The following is a 17106-nucleotide window of genomic DNA, read 5'->3' on the forward strand; positions in this document are numbered from 1 at the left end:
CTTCTGGAGCCCTCTCCAATAACAGGGAAGCAATCCCACCTTGCCCAGAGACCGGAGCCAGAGTGTCGCTGGCGGGGTGCCACGGAGGCCAAGAGAACCCAGTGCTGTACCAGAGGTCCCACGCCTGGCACCTCGGCGTCGCCAAGGCTCCCCGAGGCCCTGCTCACATGAGCTGCAGGGTGCCCAGCAGAGAGACGGGCTGGCATCCAAGAGCTCTGTGTGGACGGCTCATCTGACAGCAATGACTCATAAACCGGTACCTAGGAAACCCACATTTTGTTTTAAAGAAAGCACATCAGCAGGGACTAAAAAGCCGAGGGAAAATACAAGCCAAAAATATCGCTTTTTTCTCAGGGAAAAGGAAGGTAACTCGGAGGAGCCCAAGAATGGCAGGGTCATTCCCAGGGATGAAGGCCAACCCTGCATGAGCCACTGGCCATGTGTGCCCCACCACAGACCCCATGACCACCACAGCCATGACTACCAAACCCCACGACCACCACGGTCACGACCATAAGACCCCCACGACTACCACAGACCCCCACGACCACCACAGGCCATGACCACCACGGGCCACAACCACCACTGGCCAAGACCATTACGGGCCACAACCACCATGGGTCACAACCACCACAGACCACGACCACCATGGGCCTCAAGACCACCATAGGCCACGACCACCACAGGTCACGACCACCATGGGCCTCAAGACCACCATGGCCAGGTGCCCAGCCACCTTAGGACCACCACAGACCAGAGACCACTGTACAGCATTGTGACTTGGTGCCCCACTGCACACAGCTGGGCATGGTTTAGACGAGACCCTGGCAGTGGAATGAGTTTGAAGAGCCTTGGGGGAAGAGTATTTGGCAAGGGTGAGGGTGACTGTGGCCATTGTAAAACACAGCCACAAATCTTTGATTTTCGTCCCATCAAGAGGTGGAGACTGTCCACCGGCCCCAAATCTAGGTGGGCTTATGGCTGCTTTACCCACCCACAGGAGGCAGCCCACATTGACACCACAGGATTGTGGGCTGAGATCATTAGGGCCGTGTAGCTCTGCCTGGCACAGGAGACAGTGTCGTTGCAGCCCTGAACCCTGGGAGGGAGAACAGCTGAACAGGGGTGCCCTTCGTGAACATGGCCGTCAGGGACGGTCTGGACGCAGAAGAGGCCCAGCTGTGCTCACCTGAGATCCTCACCCAAGTCACAGAGCACAAGATGTGAGCTGAGTGTCACTCTTCCTCAAGTGGAATGTACCAGAACCCTGAGACTCCCCCAACCCTCAGTGTGACACTATACTAGGGGTGCACTGACTCTACTGCTTTCAGTCTGAACTCTGACCCCTCAAATCCAGAATGCTATAAAATGTCTGTTTGATGCTGCAAAGCGCCACGGCGGGGGGCAGAGCAGCTGCCTAACTCCCCTATGGGGGCCAAGAAACTTGGAGCAGGTGGTCTGTAAGAGAACCCAAAGCATGGCACAAGCAGAGCCAAGAGGGGAACTCGCCACCAGCCCTGGCCCCTGGTCCCATCCCCAGCTCTGTGGTCCACACCCAGACAAGTTCGCCCGAGGTGGGTCCCACTAACCAGCGGGTGAGAATCTGGGCAACCCCTTCCCAGACCCCAGAGAGTGCAGCTCCAGACCACTCTCCACCAGACAGCAACAGCGCCTAGACCCCAGAACCACAGCGACACGGCAGCCCGGGCCAGGTTTCCCAGGGCTGCAGCAACACACCCTGTGGCCTGCCATTCCCGGAGCTATGCAGACTGACGGACTCCCTGCCCAACAGTCTGAACTCTTGGCACAGGCAGAACTCTCTCAAATCATCCAGGAAGGCCAGGCGCAGTGGCTCACACCTGTCATCTTGGCACTTTGGGAGGCCGAGGTAGGCGGATCAGTTGAGGTCAGGAGTTTGAGACCAACCTGGCCAACATGGCAAAAGCCCATCTCTACTAAAAATACAAAAAATTAGCTGGGCGTGGTGGCACACACCTGTGATCCCAGAGGGAGACCGAGGCAGAAGAATCGCTTGAATCCAGGAGGTGGAGATTGCAGTGAGCCACGATCAGGCTATACTACACTCCAGCCTGGGCGACAGACAGACTCTGTCTCAAAAAAATTAAAAAATAAAAAATCTGGGAACTATCACTTAATACTAGGTCTTTTCTTGTTTGTTTTTTTTTCTTTCGAGACGGAGTCTCACTCTGTCACCCCGGCTGGAGTGCAGTGACGTGATTTCGACTCACTGCAACCTCCGCGTCCCAGGCTCAGGCGATTCTCATGGGGTTTCGCCATGTTGGTCAGGCTGGTGTCAAACTCCTCAAGCAATCTGCCCGCTTTGGCCTCCCAAAGTGCTGGGATTCCAGGTTTGGGTCACAATATCAACTTTTCTCACGTTCTTGACTGTGGTAAGCAGATTAAACTGACAAAACAGAAACTTTTGCACAAAAGAATAAAAAGAAAAAACTCACATAAATAAAAAGACAAAGCAGGCCGGACACGGAGGCTCACTCCCCTAGCACTTTGGGAGGCCCAGGCGGTGGACTGCCTGAGCTCAGGAGTTTGGGACCAACCCGGGCAACAACGGTGAAACCCTTTCTCTACTAAAAAAAAACACAAAAACTAAGCCAGGCGTGGTGCCACATGCCTGTAATCCAAGCTACTTGGGAGGCTGAGGCAAGAGAATTGCTCATACCTGGGAGGCTGAGGTTGCAGTGAGCCAAGAAGCACCACTGCACTCCAGCATGGGCAAAAGAGGGAGACTCTGTCTCAAAAAAAAAAAAAAAAAAAATATATATATATATATATATATTTATATATATATATAAATAAATAAAAAAAAAAGCCAAACAAAATTCGGGAAAAAAATGAATCTGAAAGAGCACAGAAGGGAAAAAAAATGGCCGAAAGCCCACAGACCCACTCAACACCAGCAATAACGAGAAGGCACTGCCACCAGTGGTTGCTCCCGTGAGCCCGAGGCCCATGGCACATGCTGCTGTGCGCTGCTGGGGAGGGCACTGGGAGCACGGGGCAGGCCAGCAGGAGGCAGTTTCCTCGCCGACCCGGTCCGTGGAAAGCCGGGAGCACCAGCGTCAAAGGTGCTGCAGGGGCAGGGAGCACACAGCCCGGGCGCCCCTCCAGTGGGGCGGCTTGCAGACACGGTCAACAGCTAGAAGGGCAGGGGCTGGAGAGGGTTCAGGGAGTGGGAACCAGGCCAGGAGACAGAACTCTTCTCAGGTCATCTAGGTGGCACAGAACGCCACTAAGAGGCAGGACGAGCCGGGCGCAGTGGCTCACGCCTGTAATCCCAACATTCTGGGAGGCAGAGGCGGGCGGATCACCAGGTCAAGAGATCAAGACCAGCCTGGTCAACATTGTGAAACCCCATCTCTACTAAAAATACAAAAATCAGCTGGGCATGGTGGTGCCTGCCTGTAATCCCAGCTACTCGGGAGGCTGAGGCAGGAGAACCACCCAGGAGGCGGACGTTGTAGTGCGCCAAGATCACATCATTGCACTCCGCACTCCAGCCTGGTGACAGAGTGAGACTCCGTCTCATAAAAAAAAAAAAAAAAAAAAAGGCCAGGTGCATGGGCTCGTGCCTGTAATCCCAGCACTTTGGGAGGCCGAGGCGGGTGGGTCGGGAGTTCGGGACCAGCCTGACCAACATGGAGAGACCCTCTACTAAAAATACAGAAAATCAGTTGGGCATGCTGGCACACACTTGTACTCCCAGCCACTTGGAGGCTGGGGCAGGAGAATCGCTTGACCCACAGAAGCAGAGGTTGTGCTGAGTCGAGGTCACACCACTGCACTCCAGCCCGAGCAACAACAGCAAAACTGTCTCAAAAAAAAAAAAAAGGCAGGACTGCCAGGCCCAAGGCAGGGAGGCTGGAGATGGGGTAGGTGCCAGGGTGAGGCTGGCCCAGCAAGCTCAGGCCAGAGCAGGCAGACCAGGAAAGAGCGGTCACTGCAACAGGGACACAAGGGGTGGGGAAGGAACGCCGGCCCCCAAACCACACAGGCACACAAATAAACCCACTGGGCCCGAGCAAGCTACTAGCAGCAGCTGCAGGCCCCGCCACAGACAAGCCAGATACCCAGGGAGGGAAGGGGTGGCACAGCACCCACCCCATCTTCTCAGGGCCCGTCCCTGTCCTCATCCCCAGACACAGAGCACCCGCTTCCCCTTCACCCTTGAGCTCCTCGTGCCAGCAGTCAGGGGAGGAGCTGGGACAGGCACAGGCCCTGCCCCTGAGAGCACAGACAATCCCACCACAGGGAAAAGACAGAAGGGCTTCCCGGACTGGGACCACAGGCACACGCCGCCAAGCCCAGCTCATTTTGTTTTTTTAATTTTCAGTAAAAACGGGTCTCTCACTATATGGCACTTGCCTCAGCCTCCCAAAGTGCTGGGATTACAAGCATGAGCCACTGTGCCTGGCCTATGGCTCATTCTTTCTATTTTTCATTTTTTCAGTTAAGCCCAGCTGTGTGAGCCTCATCCTTATAAAAGGAAAACACCACTAAACGAGGAGAAGACGAAGAAGCAACACCATGAGGGGCACCGACGGTGGGAAAGCAGCTCGGGGGCGGCCGCGGGAGCGCAGGGCATCACCGCCTCTCTCGAAGCACCTCACAATTAAGTGCACTGGCAGCTGGGCAAGGCAGCTCACCCTGTCATCCCAGCACTTTGGGAGGCTGAGGTGGGCAATCACCTGAGGTCAGGAGTTTGAGACCAGCCTGGCCATCTCTATTAAAAACACAAACATTAGCTCTGGGCATGGTGACAGGTGCCTGTAGTCCCAGCTACTCAGGAGCTGAGATATGAGAATCCCTTGAGCCCAGGAGGTTCAGGTTTTGGTGAGCCAAGATCGCACCACTGCACTCCGGCCTGAGTGACAGAGACCCTGTCTTAAAAAGAAAAAAGGCATTTGCCCTTTGACCCAGAAATTTTATTGGAATTTATCCCAAGAACGGTGTGCACATGTGAGAAACAGCGCAACGCTGTTGCCACACGAACCGTAAGAGCAAAAGCCCGCAACTGCCCACCCGCTGGAGCTGGTGAGACCGAGCCGCCAGCCACTCTGCAGGCACCAAGCACTGTGCACGCCAGAGCCACGGCCTCCCTCACAGAACGTCCTGAGACAGTGCACGGCTGCCCTTTCTGTTAAGAAAACTCTGTGCACGTACACAAACTTCATGTGTCTAGAACACCCTGGAAGGAGACTTCAGCATTGCAAACAGTAGCTGCCTGGATGCAGGGACAGGAGCCAGGAGGGAAAGGGAACCTCGTTCCCTGGCACGCCCCTCAGGGGCACCTGAACATCTTCAAGTGCCCACCATGCCACGTGCACCTTTACCTCTTCAATAAATGCCATCTAATTCCACACAGCCCTTAAAAAGAAAACAGGGTTGTGCCAGGCGTGGTGGCTCACGCCTGTAATCCCAGCACTTTGGGAGTCTGAAGCAGGTGGATCACTAGGTCAACAGATCGAGAACATCCTGGCCAACATGGTGAAACCCCGTCTCCACTAAAATACAAAAATTAGCCAGACACGGTGGTGCAAGCCTGCAGTCCCAGCTACTTGGGAAGCTGAGGCAGGAGAACCACTTGAACCCGGGAGGCGGAGGTTACAGTGAGCTGGTATCGTGCCACTGTACTCCAGCCTGGTGACAGAGCGAGACTCTATCTCGATTAAAAAAAAAAAGAAAGAAAGAAAGCAGAGTTGTGACCATGGCAACGCTAAAGGCCTGAGGGCAGAAAGCCAGAGGGAAGCCTGTGGCCTGGCACCAAAGCCAGGTGCATGCCCACCCTTGGTCCACCCAGACAGGGGCCGCCAGCAGCTGACTCCCAGCAGTCACCCAGCTCCCTGCTGCAAGGCCCTCCCACTGTGGGGTGCTCGGCAAGGTACCCTGGGCCTGTCTGGGTTGCCCTGGGGTACACACTTGGTATCACATTTATGGACGAGGCTCTCTGAAGGTGAGCCATCAGCCACATCACTGCCAAGATGGCAGAGACAAAAGCCCCAGCTCCCTCCCATGTCGGTCGTACAGCCACCTTCGTCACAGCATACACTAGGCCAGGAATATTCACCAAGGGCTGAGTGGCCTGGGGAGTGAGGACCTTGCCCGGCCTGACTTCGTGTGTCCCTGATGTGTCCATGACAGGACACACGCCTGCTGCCTGACGCCCATCTCCTTCCCACCACTGTTCCAGCGGGATGTGACTCTGCGGCTAGGTTGTCTTTCAGACGCATGAGGCAGAGGCCACAGGGACCACGTCTTGCCAACTAATGTGGAGGAAACAGTGACAGGAGGGAGTTGGGGGACAGACAGGAGCACGCAGCAGAGGAGAAACTAGCAAAAAACTTACCAAGTAGCCCACCTAGGCCCATGAACTGCCTGCAAGACCACACAAGTGGCCGTGGCCAGGATCACAGAATCCTGTGGCCGTGGCCAGGACCACAGAATCCTGAGTGCCTACTGCAGAGCAAGGACACTTAGCAGCAGCGCAGGAGAAGCTGCTATGTCACTGTTGTGTGAATTCCCAGAACCGATGGGCACTGATTCTAGAAGCCGCTTTAACGGAAGGGTTCTTGGGTTGAGGACCCACAACCAGTGGCAGGAGCAACGGAGGCAGAATCCTCCAGATGGCTGTGGCGGGCGAGGGAGGCCCCACCCCATGGACCCGCGACACGAGTGGCGTGTTACAGAGTTACAGGAATAAGGAGCCCTGGACTGCCTTCAGGACAGAGAAACAGGCCTAACCCGAGGCCACCAGCTGGGCATGACAGGGCCATCTTGGTGGCACCCTGGGAGGCCTTACGTGGTCACGCTCACACAGGAAGCGTGCCCGGGGCTGCACAATAGGAAAGGACTCCCCCCGCCACGAGGGCTGCAGATGGATGGAGGCAGGAGGGAGTGGCCTCAGCAGGCTGAGGTGCTTGGGTGGCTTCCGACGAGTGGCTGGTAAAAGGGGGGAAATGGGAGGGCTTCCCACTATGGAGGTGAAAGCACCCCCGCCTCATCAATTCACTCTCCTGACCTGGAATAATTTAAACCCAGTAATGAGAATCACACTTGAGTACCGGAAACACCCCAACAGGACCCGAGTGCCCCTCAGCAAAAGCACAGGACACACAGGCATACGCATAAGCGCCACAGCAGGGAGGGCATGGGGAACTCTGAGGACCGCCCCCGCCAGCCCTCCTGCCATGCAGCGTCAGGCCTTCCTGGATGACGAAGCACAGAGACTGCGGTGCTTTGGAAATGCCCTGCATGGGGCAGCCGGTCACATTGTCAGAGAAACCTGAGCAGGGCACCAGGCAGGTGGGCACGCGCTCGGCAGCGCAGAGGACCCGGAGCTCCAGGCCGGGCGGCGGGCACGCGCTCGGCAGCGCAGAGGACCCGGAGCTCCAGGCAGGCGGGCACGCGCTTGGCAGCGCAGAGGACCCGGAGCTCCAGGCCGGGAGGCCCGCAGCGAGAAGACGGCACCTTCCCCAGACCCCACAGGACACCTCTGGTACCTTTCAGGTACTTGCATATGTTTTGTTTTGTTTTTTCTTTTCTTTTTTTTGAGGCATTGTCTTGCTCTGTCACCAGGCTGGAGTGCAGTGGCACAATCTCAACTCAATGCAATCTCTGCCTCCTGGGTTCAAGCAATTCTCTTGCCTCAGCCTCCCAAGTAACTGGGATTACAGGCGTGAGCCACCACACCCAGCTTTGCATCCATTATTATGTGAAAAAAATTTTTTTCCATTTTTGAGACAGTCTCACTCTGTCGCCCAGGCTGGAGTGCAGTGGCGCAATCTCAGCTAATCGCAACCTCCGCCTCCAGGGTTCAAATGATTCTCATGCCTCAGCCTCCTGAGTACCTGAGATTACAAGCATGCACCACCATACCGGCTAATTTTTGCATTTTTGGTAGAGATGTGGTTTCACCATGTTAGCCAGGCTGGTCTTGAACTCCTGACCTCAGGTGATCTGCCCACTTCAGCCTCCCAAAGTGCTAGGATTACAGGCGTGAGCCACTGCGCCCAGCAGAAAGAATTCAATAGTAAGAAAATCATTAACATGTAAATCCTTAATTTTAAAAAGGGACAGAAGACCCAGAAAGACGCACATCAGACCACTAACTATGTTCACTGTTAGGAGTGAGGACCCTGAGTAGGAGCTTCCACCCTACTGAATGGTGCTGATGCCGTATCTAAATTATTTTTCAGGATATTATATCTTATAGATTTTTTTTGAAACAGAGTCTTGCTCTGTCGCCCAGAATGGAGTGCAGTGGTTTAATCATAGCTCACTGCAGCCTGGATTCCTGGGCTTAGGTGATCCTCCCACTTAGGCCTCTCGAGCTGCTGGGATTACAGGCATGAGGCACTGTGCCTGGCCTGGTACTGTATAATTCTAAAATCTTAACAAGAAGGGGTAACACAGTTGTCCGTGATCTTATAAACCACTGTCCTTACAGCACATCATTTTCTCTCTGCGTACACTAGTGTTATAATGAAAGCCTGAATTAAATGTGATTTTAAATCTTTTCTTCCCAGTAAACAAGCCAATCCAACACAGCTAACACAGACTGAACAAGACATGACTCCTGGGTTTCTATCACGGGAGCCTCTGCACTAGCCAAGGCCATAACTTCCAGGACACTGAAACTACTGGAAGAGCAAGTCCTTACAAACCGTTTCCAGAACAGTTTTCATTTTTTTTTTGAGATTGAGTTTCACCCGGTCTGGGCTGGGGTGGTGGCTCACACCTGTAATCCCAGCACTTCGGGAGAACAAGGCAGGCAGATCATCTGAGGTCAGCAGTTCAAGACCAGCCTGGCCAACATGGCGAAATCCCCGTCTCTACTAAACATAAAAAAAAAAAATCGGCTTGGTGTGGTGGCATGTGCCTGTAGTCCCAGCTACTCGGGAGGCTGAGGCAGAAGAACAGTTCGAACCCAGGAGGCGGAGGTTGCCGTGAGCCAAGATCACTCTACTGCATTCCAGCCTGTGCAACAAAGCAAGACCCTGTCTCAAAAAAAAAAAAAAAAAAAAAAAAGGGCCAGGTGTGGTGGCTCACGCCTGTAATCCCAGCACTTTGGGAGGCTGAGGCGGGTGGATCACGAGGTCAAGAGATCGAGACCATCCTGGTCAACATAGTGAAACTCCGTCTCTACTAAAAATACAAAAAATCAGCTGGGCATGGTGGCGCGTGCCTGTAATCCCAGCTACTCAGGAGGCTGAGGCAGGAGAATTGCCTGAACCCAGGAGGCGGAGGTTGCAGTGAGCCGAGATCGCGCCATTGCACTCCAGCCTGGGTAACAAGAGCGAAACTCCGTCTCAAAAAAAAAAAAGGAAAAGAATAATGGTGTGTTTTAGTTAAATTACGCTGTTTTCACGTTGTTCTCAATAAGAGTGGGTGCACCCTCCCCCACCATAGCTGCAACACGTACGATGTCTAACCTTCTGCCCGTGGGCTGCTCCGGCCCCTGACGCCCTGTGGGGTCAGGCCTGGCTGGGGCCCCCATGCCGCCTGCTTGAGCCCTGCCCACACTGCACAGCTCCCTCCTTGGCTGGGTCCTGCCACTCAATCCCAGGCAGTGGAATCCACACCTCGTGGAAACCCAGCCTGTCACCGAGAGCGTCACCCGCGCGGCATCTGAGGGGAAGGGCCTGGGCATGTGGATTCTCAGAGTTCCCGAGGGTGGCACACAAGTGGGGATGGAACCAGCGTCCTAGAGCCCAAGTGTGCCCCAGGTGCAGCAAGGGAGGGACACAGGCCTTGGGGTTCCAAGGAACAGTGGAGAAAGTAGTGCAGTGCAGCTCAGAAAGCCCAAGGCCACCTGCATGTGGGGGAGAGCCCACATCAGGGGCTCCTAGTTCACCCACCTGCACCTGCTCCTCGGTGGTCTTCTCCATTCCACCAGGGCCCTTGTCACTGCCAGCTCCATCCTTTCCCTTCTCATCGCCTTCATCATCATCCTCACTGCTGTCACTGCCGGAATCTTCCAGACCTGAGAACATACTCTCCTCACTGTCGGAGAGGCCAGAATCGCTGCCGGCACCGTGGCTGAGAGGAGAGGTGCAGAGGAGAGGGGGCTACAAGGAAACAGTGGGTTGTTGATGACTGCCCCTCCAGGCATTGGGGGATGAACACTGCAGGGAGAACTGCCCCACACCCCACCATGCACCGGCCAGCAGCTCTGTGGCGCGGCCTCCAGGACCACGCCCCCTGCAATCACCAACTTCCACCAAAACCATCCACCCAACTTGAACCTTCCTAATCTTCTACCTCCATTGACAAGACAGCCTCCTGCCTTTGACATCAACATTTTAATTCCCAGCACCTCATAGGGAGAGGGCTTTTCAAGGGCAATCTCCCCTTCTTGGAGCTCAGTTCTCATCACAAAACCAATACTGCTCTCTACCGCCCACTGCCACTCCAGAGGCCCTGTGGGGTCAGGCTGGGCTGGACTCCATTGGGTCCCTCACACAGCTTGCCTGACTGAGTCCTCTCCACACCTCACCCTGACATCCAAGGCCTCAGAGCCATGAGGTCACTAACCAGAAAAAGGGCTGGAGGCTGGGAGAGAATTGGAGTCCTCAAACAGAAGCCTCCTCATTTAACCAAATTGGGACCAACAGTTGATCAGTAAATTGAAAGGACTGGCTGACAAGTCAGAGACGCTGTGGACTCTAATTGCAACCACACGTCAACCCACCCACTCCTCTCTCTGAGCAGGACGACAGCTGCCTCTGAGTAGAGCCCTGCTGACTGCATGACCCCAGCACACTCATTGTGGGGTCCTTCACTGGCCTTAAAAAGTGGAAGCAGAACTTAGACTCTTAGGACACAGCTGAAGGCCAGGCACGGTGGCTCACACCTATAATCCCAACACTTTGGGAGGCCAAGGCGGGTAGATGATCACCTGAGGTCAGGAGCTCAAGATCAGCCTGGCCAACCTGGTGGAAACCCCATCTCTACTAAAAATACAAAAATTAGCTGGTGCTGGCAGGCGCCTGTAATCTCAGCTACACAGGAGGCTGAGGCTGCAGTGAGCCAAGATCAAGCCACTGCACTCCAGCCTGGGCAACAGAGCGAGACTCTGTCCCCCACCCAAAAAAAAAGAAAGAAAAAGGAAGCAGTTGAATGCAAAATTCTAGATTTTACTGTTTTCCTAATAGTTTACAAGTCTCACAGAAGGAAGGAGCCGCATTTATTAGCTATTGCATACTGAATCTTCTTCACACAATGCCTCTCTCACAGAGTCATGATGTGTCTCCAGTATTCAGTTAGCTACACAATCAAAATAACCAGTGGAAATGGCATGCCTGATCTGGTACAAACACACCTGGCTCCTGAGGACCATTTAGCCCAAGGGTGGAAGCAGACCCTGGCTGGCGCCTACAGCTGCCTGCGGGTCATTCAGTCGGGATGGGGAGCAGGATGAATTCGCTTCACAAAGCAACGGGGCAGTTTCAACAACCCAGCGCGGCCGAGGGGGCTGTGAGGGGCTGGCTGTCCATTCCCTCCACCACCCAATTTGACGACCCCCACAATCAAGCCGGGGCTGAGCTGGCAAACAACAACAGTGGGTTCTGACACAGCAAATGCAGCAGACACGGGTTCTATTCAGGCTGTGGTATTCTCATGTCTAACTCGTGAGCATAAAAACGAAATTAAGCAGCGTCCAAGTAGGTTAAGCATTTACTGGGGGGCGCAAGCGGAGCCCTTTTAATAAAAGGACAGAATGCACAAACGGAACCGCTGGAGAGGCTGCTGCAAGGGGGTGCCCCGTCCCCACTCCCCGCTCCCCCGTTTCTTTGCTTCCCGGACGCCATCCTTCACCCCGCAGACCGCTCTGCCTAGGACGCCCCCCGGAGACGAGCTGCGGCCACGCGCAAGGCCGACTTACGGGACACGGGGGCCCAGATGACAGCAGCAGCCGGGCCCGCCGGCCCCCGCCCGGCCACGTGCACGCCGGGTCCCGGTAGGGACGCGCCCCGCCACCCCGCCGCCCCGCATCCCCGCAGTCACCTCTGGCTCGGGCTCAGGCTCCAACTCGGGCTCCGACCGCCGCTTCCACGGCCGCACGCCCAGCACCGCCGCGCGCCCCGCGCTCCGCGAGCCCGCCATGCCCCGCCGCGCGCCGGCCGCGAGCGCAACTGCCGCTTCCGGCAGCGATAGGGCCGCGTGCGCAGGAGGGCGCGCCCCGCCCAGCCTGGTCCCGATTGGCGGGCGGCGGAGGCGGGACGAGCACGCGCAGGCTCCCAGAGGGGCAGGGGCGGGGTCGGGGCCTGCGTGCGCGCGCCAGGGTGACGCCGGAGGGCGGTGGTGGCGGCGGCGGCGGCGGCGCCGGGAGCGCGCCCGTTGCAAGATGGCGACGGCCATGCTGGGCCCCGGAGCTGTGTGTGCGCAGCGGGCGGCGCTGCGGCCTGGGCGGTTGGCGCGGCGACGGCGCTAGCCCGGCCCTCGGTCCCCCTTCGCGGCCGCTCCCTCCGCCTCTTCCCGCCTTCCCCGACATGGATCTGCCCGTGGGCCCCGGCGCGGCTGGGCCCAGCAACGTCCCGGCCTTCCTGACCAAACTGTGGACCCTCGTGAGCGACCCGGACACTGACGCGCTCATATGCTGGAGCCCGGTAAGGGCAGCGCTCGGGCGCGGGGCCTGTGGGACCCGGAGGGAGCAGGGCCGCGGCGGACGGCGCGGGAAGGGCTCGGCGAGGGGACTGAAGGGCCGGGCCCAGTCGCACCTTGGCTTCCGCGCGGTGAGCCTGCCATGGCCCCGCCGGAGAAGGGCGACGGGTCCCGAGCTTGCCCAGACCCAGAGCCTTAGGCTGGGAAAGTGGCTGCGAGGCCCACTCCCGGTTTAATTCCTGCCCTAGCGAAGTTTCCTTGGCATGAGGAGAATGGGGCGTCCCGTGCTTTGGGCTTCTGCGGTTGGGCGGTTGCGGAAGTGTCCGCACTTGGGGCGAGCACCCGGCTTCGCGAGCGGACGCCGTGCCCCAGGGGACATCGGCGTCCCCAGGGCATGGCCTACGGGGTGCTGGGTCGGCAACTATTCGGAGAAAGTCAGGACTTGGCACGTGAAACGGAGGGCGTTGCTGTAGTGGAACAGGAAAGGCAGTGAAAACAGAAAGTAAGACGTCATGAAGCTTCAGGTTGATCTCAAGCCCGTTTCCAAATACCGAATCTGGGTTTCCCAAGAGGAGTTTTTTTTTCATTCCTTATGGGGCGTCTTTCTTCGTGTCTCTGTCTTCAGTTGCCTGGCAGCAGGCTTGTTTACATGATCCGACCCTGCAAGACCGGACAGCTCCGGTTTGCAGAAGTAAATCAGTGATTGTCTGGAGTTGGAGATCAGAATCTGCTGTTCACATCCCGGCTGTGACGTCGTGTCCGGTGAGGGGCAGAGCCACAGCCCATGGCTGGCAAGTGATGGCCTGAAGAAAGGCCACATTGGCTGAGCAGGGTGGCTCCTGCCTGTAATCCCAGTACTTTAGGAGGCAGAGGCCGTTGGATCACTTGAGGCCAGGAGTTCAAGACCAGCCCGGACAATATGGCGAATCCTCCACTCTACTAAAAACGCAAAAAATTAGCCGGGCATGGTGGCACTTGCCTGTGGTCCCAGCTACTTGGGAGGCTGAGGTAGGAGCATCCCTCGAACCTGGGAGGCAGAGGTTTCAGTGAGCTGAGATCCTGCCACTGCACTCCAGCCTGGGCAAGAGTGAGACCCTGTCTCAGACAAAAAACAAAAAGAAAGCCACTGATCATTGGGAGCTTTTTCGAGGGACTGTGACAGGCGGGGTGCCACCAAGCATGTGTGGCCTCCCAGGAGCTAAGACTCCAGAGTTCTTCAGGCTCTGCTGAGTGCCTCCTGTTTGCACAGCCTCCTTATGCTGTTAGGAATGAGAAAAGAGAACTGAAGCTGTCCCAGCCAGGAGGCCAGGTTTTCTGCTTCTCAGGTTTACTGAGGCTCTGCGTTACCTACAGAGTGTTTGGGAATAAAGAGAAGACTGGAAATCTTTGCTCTTGTTAGAAACACTTTGTATGTGTCCTGCTGATGCTCCTGCGTTGGCTTCCCATTCCCAAGTTCCAGTAAGGTAAGGTGCAACGCACCTTCCTGCAGCTTGACTTCATTTCACCATCTCTTCATTCTAGACCTTGGCATTCTTATGCAAAGGAAATTCTCCCATGTTTCTGCCTTCTTTTATCCTTCTTTTTCTTTTTCTTTTTCTTTTTTTTTTTTTTTTTTTTTTTTTTTGAGACAGAGTCTGGCTCTGTCGCCCAGGCTGGAGTGTGCAGTGGCACAATCTCAGCTCACTGCAACCTCCACCTCCCGGGCTCAAGCAGTTCTCCTGCCTCAGCCTCCTGAGTAGCTGGGGTTACAGGTGCACGCCACCACTCCCGGCTAATTGTTGTATTTTTAGTAGAGATGGGGTTTCACCACGTTGGCAAGGCTTGTCTGGAACTCCTGACCTCAAGTGATCCACCCACCTTGGCCTGCCAAAATGCTGGGATTACAGTGAGCCACCGCACCCAGCCTTTCTTTTTCTTACTCCCCTTAACTCTCAGAAGTACTCTCCTGCCCCTTGGGGGAGGGGCATCCAAGATTCTCTGGGATATTCTAAGCTTAATCCTATTAGCATGATCTATCCTTTCCTGTAATCTGCTTGCCGTTTCTGCTTAAAGATTATGAGGCGTGTGGGTTAGGTCCCAGTGTACTGTTTTTGGGACCAAGGCATGTCCTGGGCAGGGCTTTTGAGCAAAGGAGGCAGATTTGATCAGGCCTGTGGCTGGCCCCCACACCACTCACAGGTGCACCACCTGTGGGCCTGTTCTCCCTGGGGAGGGATGGGGAGCTGACCGGAATGTGAGTGTTGGTTCCACCTGGCTAGTGTGAAGTGGCCATGGTTGGTGTGGGACATAGCAGTGGGGGCTAGCATGAAATGAGACAGAAGCACTGACTTAGAATGGAAAGAAGCCCTTCTCCAGGCTGGGCAGGGGGCTGCAGAGCTTTCTGGCACTGGCTGCCTATTCTGGAAAAAGGAGGTTGGGATGAACTCCGGGAGACCCAGGCCTCAGGATCAGGGTGAGGCCAGCGGGGCCTCTTTATAGGAAGCACTCTTTATATTATTATTATTTTTTAGACAAGGTCTGTCCCTGTCACCCAGGCTGGAGTGCAGGGCTATGACTGCAGATCACTGCACCCTCTGCCTCCCGTCACCTCAGCTGAGTCATTGGGACCACAGGCTCACACCACCACACCTGGCTTTTTTCTTTTTTAAGGTTTTAATGGAGACAGGGTCTCACCATATTGCCTAACTCAAGCGGCCCTCCCAGCTCAGCCTCACAAGGTGCTGGGATTACAGGATTGAGCTACCGTGCCTGGCCCGGAGGCATTCCGTTTTAAGAACCACCTGCATTTGGATGGCCCTGAGAGTGAGGGCCTCTTTAGATGTGGGCTCCTGGACACCTGTCTTCACCTGGCGCCTCATGGGTGCAGCTCTCTTCTCGTTGGCAGCAGGAAGGACTCTAGAAGAATGTGCTGAGACCCTGGGGGTCCCTGAGACTGAGAGAGCTGGAGGTCACCAAGGCCTTGGGCCTATCCCGTGAGGTGGGGTCCACTGAAAGCCAGCGGCCAGATGGCCACGATGGAGGGGATGGGTCTCTGAGTGGACAGTTGGGAGCAGTGATCCTTGCAGTAAGGCAAGGGGCAAGGCGTCCACTCGTGAACACATGAGGATTGACAGAAGCAGAGCTGACCTGGCCACACCCAGTCACTCAGACCCTGGCCCCAGATCGTGTCCAGAGCTCCCACAGCAGGCAGGGCCACTCCTGCTTCCCTGGTTCTAAGAGCTGCCAGGACCCAGCAGGCCCACTGGCCCCACCCTTAAAGGTCGGCATGTGGCCCAAGATGCTAAAGGCCCCACAGCGGTAGCTGTGAGGAGCGCTACAGGGTCTGGAGGCCCCGATGTATCCCTGGACCAGAGTGCCTCCAGGTACGGCCGTGAGAAGCACACGGCCGCCCTTGCACAGCCTCTGTGCAAAACACGAGGTCAAGCCCTCTTGGTCTTTGTCCTGTTCTGTCCACAGCCATTCATGTAGATGGCACAATGACCACTTTCTAGATAAGAAAACTGAGCCTCATGATGTGAAGAGGCTTAACTAAGTGAGCGCCGGAACGTGGTGAAACCACCTCCAGAGTCTGTGCTCCCTCCCAGAGGGGTCCAGCTGCCACTCACCACCAGGCACCACACCTTTCCCAAGCAGGGCAACAAGAGCCTGGCCCAAACTTGAAAACAACAAACATTTGGCCAGGCACTCTGGCTCGCGCCTGTAATCCCAGCTCTTTGGGAGGCCGAGGAGGATCACCTGAGGTTAAGAGTCAAGACCAGCCTAGCCAGCGTGGTAAAACTGTCCCTACTAAAATACAAAAATTAGCTGGGCATGGTGGCATGCACCTGTGATCCCAGCTACTTGGGAGGCTGAGGCAGAAGAATCACTTGAACCTGGGAGGCAGAGGTTACAGTGAGCTGGGATCATGCCACTACACCGGGACTCCATCTCAAAAAAAAAAAAAAAAAAACTGGGTAAGTTAAAGGCCTAAATAAATGGAGAGGAACAGTATAGTCATGGAACAGAAAACTTAGTGTTATTAAAAGGAGAACAAAATTAGAAGAGTTACACTATCTGATCCCAAGACTCACTATAAAGCTCTAATAATCAAGACTGAATGATATAAGCATATAAACATGTGAACAAACAGAGCAGACTATTTGTTTCAGAAATAGACTCACCCATCCAAGGCCGGTTGATCTTGACAAAGCTGCCATTAGTTCAATGGAGAAATAATAATCTGTTCAACAAACAGTGCTGGGAAAATGGGACATCCATAAACAAAAATGTGAGCCTTGTCCTTTACCTCGTATACAAAACTGAGAATGGATTGGAGATTAAATATGAGCTAAGACAACAAAACTTCTCGGGAAAAAAACCCTTTTAATCTTGAGTTAGGACACAAAATAGGAAAAAATTGATAAAGTCTACTTCATCAAAGTTAAAAATATCTCCTCTTCAAAATACACCATTAAGAAATTAAGAAGC

At 55.2% G+C, this 17106-nt stretch overlaps 2 protein-coding genes across 5 annotated transcripts in view; one reads left to right on the plus strand and one right to left on the minus strand.

The window, feature by feature from the left end:
- Window positions 1-12203, minus strand: part of BOP1 (BOP1 ribosomal biogenesis factor) — a 29062-nt gene extending 16859 nt beyond the window's left edge. For both annotated transcript variants that reach the window (XM_032256077.1, XM_032256069.1), the window contains exons 1-2: window positions 12043-12203; window positions 9894-10103 (exon numbers count right to left, since the gene is read on the minus strand). In XM_032256077.1, the coding sequence (XP_032111968.1) occupies window positions 9894-10103; window positions 12043-12141 (309 nt within the window). In that variant the 5' untranslated portion in view covers window positions 12142-12203. The remainder of the gene's footprint in view (window positions 1-9893; window positions 10104-12042) is intronic.
- A 121-nt stretch (window positions 12204-12324) lies between these two features.
- HSF1 (heat shock transcription factor 1) overlaps window positions 12325-17106 on the plus strand; it is a 19847-nt gene continuing 15065 nt past the window's right edge. For 2 of the 3 annotated variants that reach the window (XM_032256104.1, XM_032256115.1), the window contains exon 1: window positions 12325-12644. In XM_032256104.1, coding sequence (XP_032111995.1) covers window positions 12528-12644 — 117 coding nt within the window. In that variant the 5' untranslated portion in view covers window positions 12325-12527. The remainder of the gene's footprint in view (window positions 12645-17106) is intronic. The other variant, XM_032256112.1, reaches the window with a different exon arrangement.

Source organism: Sapajus apella, unplaced genomic scaffold (assembly GCF_009761245.1).
Source record: "Sapajus apella isolate SASKATOON/1434 unplaced genomic scaffold, GSC_monkey_1.0 scaffold3, whole genome shotgun sequence".
Taxonomy (NCBI): Eukaryota; Metazoa; Chordata; class Mammalia; order Primates; family Cebidae; genus Sapajus; species Sapajus apella.